The following is a 9394-nucleotide window of genomic DNA, read 5'->3' on the forward strand; positions in this document are numbered from 1 at the left end:
ACAGCGACCGGTCTTTCGCCTTATCATGACAGTCAGTTTTAGCTTTCTCTACTGAGGTGCTTAGCCCAGCAGAACCGGGGCACAATCGCAGTAGTTCTCCCAGTGCTACCTTAGCCGATATAGCGGAACGTAAGGTACCAAAACATGGGAGCCGTGCAAACCCAACTATTGACGCAAGACATGATTCGGAGTTGATGCATATAATGCTATAAGTTCGGGGTGCCGCACTGTGGAAAGTGTTCGGACTTCTCACGCCGTAATATGGAGTATGATTAAGCCCCTAGCGTACTGGCCGTACCAGAGTGTACGGGTGCCGGATGTCATGAATGAACATATACATATATATAAAAAGAAAGAATAGAGAATGCAATAATAGTTTAGTGCTATGCATTGTTTATTTAAAAAGGTGCACTAAAGCACAATGATACAAGTAGTGCGATAAGCAAAAAGTAGGACTATTTGACATGTCCCCTCCAAGGGCAAGCTGAGGAATAGTATTAAAGCAAGTATTTCACTCGTTATCGTAATCCACCTGGGAGTTCCATGGTGCGACGTAGCTTTCTACCCCCTTGGTTGCTGCATCATGTGTTCGACCATCATACTGCCGGACAGGGTTTCCAGAGATTGAAGTCCTGAAAGAGAGAAAAATAACAAAGCGGGAAGCCCCTAGTGCGGTTAAGCCGCGTCTTGGGGCGTGCCGTAGTCGTGCCCCCCTCCCCACCTATGCCCATGGTATTTTCAATGCGTAGTTATGTACGCCTGGCATGGATTTCGCCGTTTGGCTGATACTGGTGTGGGGGCCGCATTGCTATGCGAGCTCGGAACTTGCCAGGCGGTCTTGTTGCTGATTACTCCGGGCGCGCTTGAAGGTGTTCGGGTCTTCAATCGCCGAACTGGTGGAGTGCCTTAAGAGGCTGCTTTGCGCTTCTGCTGCGAGGGCCGCAGTGTGCTCCTCCGTACGGAGAGAGCGCTCTGTGTTTCCATTAACTGTGATGACCCCCCGAGGTCCTGGCATCTTGAGCTTAAGGTATGCATAATGTGGTACCACATTGAATCTCGCAAATGCGGTTCGCCTGAGCAGTGCATGATAGCCACTGCGGAACGAGACTATATCGAAGATTAACTCCTCACTTCGAAAGTTATCCAGGGATCCGAAGACCACTTCCAGTGTGACTGAGCCTGTGCAATGGGCCTCTACACCTGGTATGACGCCTTTGAAGGTCGTTTTTGTGGGTTTGATCCTTGAGGGGTCTATACCCATTTTGCGCACTGTGTCCTGATAAAGCAGGTTTAGGCTACTGCCGCCATCCATAAGGACTCGAGTGAGGTGAAATCTGTCAATGATTGGATCTAGGACCAGTGCGGCGAATCCGCCATGACGGATACTAGTGGGGTGGTCCCGGCGATCGAAGGTGATCGGGCAAGAGGACCATGGGTTGAACTTTGGGGCGACTGGCTCCAACGCATATATGTCCCTTAGCGCACGCTTCCGCTCCCTCTTGGGGATGTGGGTTGCGTATATCATGTTCACCGTCCGCACTTGTGGGGGAACCTCTTCTGTCCTTCGATGTTCGGCCGTTGGGGCTCCTCCTCGTCATTGCTATGTGACCCCTTATCTTTTTTTCGGCATTTAACTTGCCGGCCTGCTTGAACACCCAACAATCCCTGTTGGTCTGGTTGGCTGGCTTGTCGGGGGTGCCGTGTATTTGACACGAGCGGTCGAGTATACGGTCCAAACTGGACGGGCCCGGAGTGCCTCTTTTGAATGGCTTTTTCCGCTGACCGGGTTTAGAGCCTTTGAATCCGGTATTGACTGTCGTATCCTCGTTATTGTCGCTGTTAATGCGGCGCTTGTGTTTTTTACGACGTGACCTTCCATTGCCATCCTTGGTATCCGAAGTACCAGGGTTCTTTGATATGTTATTGCTGCGAGCCAGCCAGCTGTCTTCTCCCGCACAAAAGCGGGTCATGAGTGTCGTGAGGGCTGCCATAGATTTCGGCTTTTCCTGGCCAAGGTGTCGGGCGAGCCACTCGTCGCGGATGTTGTGCTTAAAAGCTGCTAGGGCCTCTGCATCCGGATAGTCGACGATTTGATTTTTCTTTGTTAGGAACCGTGTCCAGAATTGCCTGGCCGATTCCTTTGGCTGCTGAATTATGTGGCTCAAGTCATCGGCATCTGGTGGTCGCACATAAGTTCCCTGGAAGTTGTCAAGGAATGCGTCTTCCAGATCCTCCCAACAGCCAATGGACTCTGCTGCAAGCTGTTGAGCCAATGCCGAGCTGGTCCTTTGAGCTTGAGTGGGAGGTATTTGATGGCGTGTAGATCATCACCGCGGGCCGTGTGGATGTGCAGGAGGAAATCCTCGATCCATACCGCGGGATATGTCGTGCCGTCGTATGATTCTATATTTACGGGTTTGAAACCCTCTGGGATTTGACGATCCATTACTTCGTCTGTGAAGCATAGGGGGTGTGCGGCGCCTCTGTACTAGGCTATATCGCGACACAGCTCAAATGAGTCTTGCCCGCTGTGTTCGGCCCGGCCGAACTTACTTTTACTGTATCCGGCGTGACGATTATCGTCTCGCATAGTGGCGCGCCCTCGTGATCCGTAGATTGATCTTGCATGTTTTGCTTTGTCCTCTAATACGTCTCACAGGTCTGGCGTATTTCCCCATGCCTTGACATTATTATTTGAGTGGCGTCGGAGTGCGGGCTGAGCTTTTGGCTGAAATGCCTCTCTGTCACGGCCACATGGTGGCCGGTCAGCCGCATCATCTGCCGGAGATGTAGGCTTGAGTGCTTCCTCCTCCAGTCGGGGTAGCAACCTACGCTTTGGGTAACTCTTGGATGGGCGTTCGAGTTTATGTTCCTCGACCGCAAGGACTTCAGTCCATCTGTCAGATAGCAAATCTTGATCAGCTTGAAGCTGCTGTTACTTTTTCTTAAGGCTATTTGCCGTGGCTATAAGCCGGCGCTTGAAGCGCTCTTGTTCGACGGGATCCTCAGGCACAACGAATTCATCATCATCGAGGCTTGCCTCGTCTTCGGAGGGAGGCATGTAATTATCATCCTCCTCCTCTCCATCTGCCGCTCTCTCGGGAGGGCTGGCTTCTCCATCCTCCTGCCCTAAATCTTGCTGGAGGTGATTGTTGTCATCTTCGGCACTGTCCGGAGTGGTATTATCTCCTATGCCGGTGTCACCGCTTTTGCTTTGGCGAGACTTAGAGCGGCGCCGCTGACGTCGGCGCTTGGGTTGCTTCTTGGAGGGGTCATCCTCCGCTGTCTCGTCGCCATTGCCTTCTTTGGGTGTGTCCATCATGTATATATATCATATGATGAGGTGGCAGTTCAGTGCCCTGTGGGTAGTGGTTCCTCTTTGTCTCCCGCATCGTTGTCCATACCGTCGATGTCTTCGGAGTCGAAGTCGAGCATGTCGGTTAAGTCGTCGACAGTGGCTACTAAGTGGGTGGTGGGTGGGCGGCGAATTTCTTCGTCATCCGCATCCCAATCCTGCCGGACATAGTTCGGCCAGGACTCTCCTGACAAGGAGAGAGACCTTAATGAGTTCAGTATGTCACCGAAGGGCGAGTGCTGAAAAATATACGCGGAGGTAAACTCCATGACCACCGCCCAGTCGGATTTGATAGGCACGGGTGCAGGCGGTTCGGAGTCCGCGGGCGGGGAAGAATCCCATAGTTCGGCGTCACGGCTCCCGTGGAGGGTAAGGTCGATACTCGGCTCGATCGCCGATGAGAGTGCGGCCTCCGTGATGGGGTCTATCCGCCCGCCCATGGAAGGCGCAGCTGGCTCCGAATTGAGGGTCGGAGCGGTTGCCGGCGCGATCTCCTGGACACTGTCCGATAGCAGAGCTAAAGCATGCTCATCGTGGCCGTGTGGCGCACTAGGCAGGGGCTCGAATCCGTCGAAGATCAAGTCCCCGCGGATATCGGCCGTATAGTTTAAGTTTCCAAACCTGACATGATGGCCAGGGGCGTAACTCTCGATCTGCTCCAGATGGCCAAGCGAGTTGGCCCGCAGTGCGAAGCCGCCGAACACAAAGATCTGTCCGGGGAGAAAAGTCTCACCCTGGACAGCATCGCCATCGACGATCGAAGGAGCCATCAAGCCTAACGGCGATGACACAGAGGAACTCTCAATGAAAGCACCAATGTCGGTGTCAAAACCGGCGGATCTCGGGTAGGGGGTCCCGAACTGTGCGTCTAAGGCGGATGGTAACAGGAGGCAGGGGACACGATGTTTTACCCAGGTTCGGGCCCTCTTGATGGAGGTAAAACCCTACGTCCTGCTTGATTATTCTTGATAATATGTGTAGTACAAGAGTTGATCTACAACGAGATCGGAGAGGCTAAACCCTAGAAGCTAGCCTATGGTATGATTGTCCTACAGACTAAAACCCTCCGGTTTATATAGACACCGGAGGGGGCTAGGGTTACACAAAGTCGGTTACAAAGGAGGAGATATACATATCTGTATTGCCTAGCTTGCCTTCCACGCCAAGTAGAGTCCCATCCGGACACGGGACGAAGTCTTCAATCTTGTATCTTCATAGTCCAACAGTTCGGACAAAGGATATAGTCCGGCTGTCCGGAGACCCCCTAATCCAGGACTCCCTGAGGGGGTATATATAGGCATCCAACAAAATTAGGGAATATGACGGTCCTAGTGGGCCAAGGCAGCCTAAAATTGTAGGCGCCTGGAGCTGGCACTCGCACCCGGGGCACCCTAGGTGGCCTGACTCCGGCACAGTACCACCTGTGAATATTATTGAACTCTATTTTCTTCCAAATTTTTTGAGCTGCATAGGTATTTTATTTCCTAGAAAAGTCAAAGATAACATAAAAGAGAAACTAGCTCTCGACACCAAATTAATAGGTTAGTCCCAAAAAACTTCAAAATTTTGCAAAAATGAAGGATAGTAGGCATGAAACATTAAAATTTATGGACATGTTTCTCACGAAAAGACACCCAAAGTCTCACCCTGTACAGTGGAAAGATAATTGGCAAAACGACCAGTAAAAAATACATTCAAACCATACTAGCCTTCTTTTTTCTCCAACTGTATGCCACCTGCCAGAGATTGAAAATTGCATTGAACCAACAGTAAAAGAAAGGGACACCTACAAATGTCCTCGCCATACCTGGCTTTAAAGACCGCAATAACCACTCGCCGCTTGGAATGAGATCTAGAAATCGCTGGAGAACATCGGTTGGAGCATTACCCGAGATAGTACATGCTTGTGATTCATAACCACCGGTCCGTAGAGTTGGAGAAACAATACTATGCCGTAGAACAACCACATAAGAAGATATCGAAGTCGCTGCACCAATAGCCAGCCAATTTCTCTCCTTGATAGACATGCCAACTGCCAATATCCGAAGGGAGGCAACAGATCTGGCGAACAAACTCTCACAAACCCTTGGCTGGCATCAGACCGGATGCCATCGAGGTAGGAAGGAATGAAAAGATTGTATTCCAAAACGCCATCATCACCACCACCTTGCCAATACCATCAGGGAACACAAAACTTAAGGAAAACAAAAACAAAATGAATAGCCCCCCACTACTCTTGTCACCTATGAGGCCACCGGAAGGGCAGCATAGAGGAGACCAGTGGCGGCGTCTAGGGGGGGGGGGGGTCGTCTAAATTATAAATACGTTGGAGATGTATCAAACCTACATTATCAGAATTTCTTCAAGCTGTTTGAAACTATAGACACGTGGGATTAATGGGTACACCCATATAGCCCACTTAAAGCCCACTTGTCCCATTTAACTTATTATGTCAATAGCACTGCGTAGGAGCATCCGGAGAACCGCGGGGGTGTCATTATGTGTCCCATCTTGCGGTGTGGATGTCACACTTGCTTACAACGTTCTTGCACATGGGCCAGGCCTAGCATTAGAACAATACGCCCGTGTGTCCCTGATAGCGGCGTAGGAATGCAACGCACAATTTTTGTTCCTTTTGTTTTTCTTTTTCTTTTTCTCTACTCTATTGTCGAAATCTCTACTCTATTGCGTAAAATAGCTGAAATTTTCATCATGTTTAAAAAAATCATCAAGTATATAAATGATTACCAAAATAGCATTAAAACTTTCTTAAAATTATATGAATATTAAATTGCTTAATACAAGATGATTATTTTTCTAATACATGATTGAACAGTTTAAAATACATGATGAATTTTTGAATACATAATGAATACTTTATAAAAATATGATGAACATTTTAAATGCCTGATGAACATTTTTCAAAACTCAGCAAGAACATTTTTAAAACTTGCATGATGAAAAAATAATAATACATGCTGAATTGCTTTTCGATACCATGATGAACAATCTTTAAAAAATGAGAAACATTTTTAAGAATATGATAAATATTAACGCTTCTTCCCTCTCACTACCTGTCCGACCAAGTCATGGGCCGAATGCATGATGCACGAGTGGGCTCCTTACTTCTTCTGTGCGTGGGATGGACCTCCGATCGGAGTTATGGGCCAAGTGACACGCAGGTAAGCTCATATGGTCTGTTTCGACTGGCTTCAGGGAGTGGTAGAGGAGGTTCACTCGGGAAGTGGTTCAGCTTATGGTTGAATTATTCAGGAGATCAAGATGACGTTATCCTCTTGTATTTCTTGTAACATAATTCATGAATTTAGGAGCTTTAATGTAGAGGCTCACAATCTAGCGAAGCATGCTTCAAAGTTAGGGCCGGGCCGCCATGTTTGGTTAGGCCAGCTGGTCGACATTCCCTTTGTCCCTGTAAACATTGTGACAGATTAAATAAAGGCTTCGCGAGATTGTCTCAAACAAGAAAAAGGTCTGTTTCGACCTTCTCCCGTTTTTTGACATGGACCTTCTCATGTCGATGAGGCGTGATATTCAGTGCAGCAACCAGGCACCATATGAATAGCTCTCCTCCCGTTCACTATATCAAGAAAACTAGGGCGCGTGTACGTCTACCCTGACCACTCATGCTACAATCCAAACTCAGTCAATACGAGTAGTTAGTTACTCACAAAAGGTGTTAACATGTTTTCATTGTTTTTGTGCCGTCTAAAATGCGTATCTGACTTTTGAAAAATGTTATGTTTTAAAAATAGTTCATGTATTTTAAAATATTTTTGTAATATTAGTAAAAAATGTTGACGTATTAAAACAATGTTCGTATAATTTAAAAATGTTCATCCTTTTTATATGTTCATGTAATTTTAAAGAGTGTTCCTGTGCTAAAACATATAATCATAATTTTAAAAATATTCATGCTCTTTATAGAAGTGCATGTGATTTAAAAAAGTTTTATGTGTTTTAAAAAACATTGTTGATGCATAAAACAAATACACAATTTAAAAGTGACTGGGCTTATGAGGATAGGTGTGTGGATTGGGTGTAGGTTGTATCTCAGGAAGGACAATCGGCACGTCCAACTCGGGGATATTAATTTTAAAAGTATTAAACATTCGCTTGTGATGGCACTGCGATGATCGATATCATCCTTGAGATTGACCATGTTCTGACATATTGCGCTTAGGTGGACATCGCGGCCATCGTTGGTGAGGACAGGACGTACGGAGGGTAAGCACAACACAAGTGAGGCAAATGTGTTTAAATATATAACGTGGACTTGTAAAAGGGTGGAATCGTTCTTATTGCGCTTGGAGCATTTAATTTTTCTCTATCGTTGCAAGGCACAAACATGTTTGCTAGTGAAAATAAAAGAAATATAAAACAAAAATAGGAAAGAACCAGAAGTTAAAGGAAAATGAATATAAAAAGTTGAAATAGGATAAACAACCCATTGAACAAAGAAAACTAACCGGTCCAGGGAGTCCCATTCACTTATTAAGGAACTGGCTATAAAAAATGAATTAATCCTTTATCGTTTTTTTCTTTTTAAATACCCCTCAAAAAAAGGTAGACAGCGAAGTGCGGCACAAGCAGCAACCACAGGGAAGAACAGGAGTTATTTTGATGTTTTTCAGATCAAGTACTACTACTACCAGTAGTTATGTACACGAAAACTTTATCCAATCTGCTGGGCAGCCCTCGAGTCATAATACGTTTCTACGGTACACTACACTCTACAGGTTCAGAAACTTCCGCAGGGCACAGAGCCTAACGTCATCCCGGCACATGGGGCACGTCGTCTTCTTGGAGAACCACGTGGAAATGCACCGGCGGTGGAACGCGTGCGGGCAACCCGGCAGCTGCACGGCGGGCTCTCCCTCCAGGCCATCCAGGCAGATCGCGCAGTCGTCCGTCGTCCCGGCGCCGTCCAGGTCCAGCTCCCTCTCTTTGCACGCCATCAGCAGGGCCTCCTCGCCGTGTATGATCCGCCGGTGCACCTTCATCGCGAAGCAGAAAGTGAAGCCGCCGTCCTTGGCGTCGTCGCCGCGCGCCACGCGGACGATCTGCGGGACGATGTCCGCGGGGACGACGGCGTCCCACTCGTCCTCGTCGAGGTGGAGCTCCCGGAGCTGACGCAGCTCCGCCAGCATCCCGCGGAGGGCCCCCTGGCAGGCGCCGTCGCTCTGTAGCACGGACAGGTCGCCGACGGGGAGCGTTACGGCGGAGTCGCTGTCGGCCTTGGTGTACTTCTGCAGCACCACCTTCGGGCGCCGGCCGCTCCTGCGGAACTCCAGGGACCGCGTCACGCTGCACGTCACGCGCAGGGCGAACCGGGGGCTGCCGCTGTCGGAGGCTGCCGGCGCGGGCTCCTCGGAGAAGCATATCGTGGTCGCGTCGAGCCGGCGGTCGACTACTGCGCCGTCCGCGACGTGCTTCGGCATCGCCATTGCTGCCATCCTAGGATCCGAACGTGCAGATGATTGCGGGTCTGGTGTTGGTCAATCGGCGTGCGGTGCGCTATATGTAGGCCGGCTGGGCGGCGCGTGCGCGCCCTCCGGTCGGAAACGGCTTCCCAATTCGAATTCCGGTGGAACGCGATGCCGACTCGGCGACTCGTGCCTCCTGGACCGGACGGACCGGAACGAAATAGATTCTTTTTTTAGACACAGACCGAAATAGATAGGGTAGTCCCCTAAAACAAAAAGATGTTTTTTTTGGATTTTTATTGCTTGATCCTTCTCTCCTTGTGCTGATGCAGCAGTTTTTTATACTTTGTTTCTGGTCGTTGGTTGTTGCTCTTTCGAATTCTGTACGTCGGTTTTTTTTATAAACTTTCAATCTATTCATCTTCAATCATGTTAGTACAACAAACACTAGAAATAATAAAAATTATATCCAGATTCGTAAACCACCTAGCGGTGACTACAAGCACTGAAACGAGCCGAAGGTGTGCCGCTGTCATCGCCCCTCTCTCGCCGGAGCCGGACAAACCTTGTTGTAGTAGACAATCGGGAAGTCGTC

General features: G+C 48.7%; 1 protein-coding gene across 1 annotated transcript; it reads right to left on the reverse strand.

The window, feature by feature from the left end:
• Positions 1-7876: 7876 nt before the first annotated feature.
• Positions 7877-8852, reverse strand: LOC123186340 (RING finger protein 215). Its single transcript, XM_044598117.1, has one exon. It carries the CDS (start codon positions 8827-8829, stop codon positions 8107-8109), a length of 723 nt encoding a protein of 240 aa, XP_044454052.1. The 5' UTR covers positions 8830-8852; the 3' UTR covers positions 7877-8106.
• Between the last annotated feature and the right edge of the window lie 542 nt (positions 8853-9394).

Source organism: Triticum aestivum, chromosome 2A (assembly GCF_018294505.1).
Source record: "Triticum aestivum cultivar Chinese Spring chromosome 2A, IWGSC CS RefSeq v2.1, whole genome shotgun sequence".
NCBI classification, from domain to species: domain Eukaryota; kingdom Viridiplantae; phylum Streptophyta; class Magnoliopsida; order Poales; family Poaceae; genus Triticum; species Triticum aestivum.

Excerpts from the sequence above, each read along its gene's own strand:
- LOC123186340 (XM_044598117.1), bottom strand. The coding sequence starts at position 8,829 with ATGGCAGCAATGGCGATGCCGAAGCACGTCGCGGACGGCGCAGTAGTC.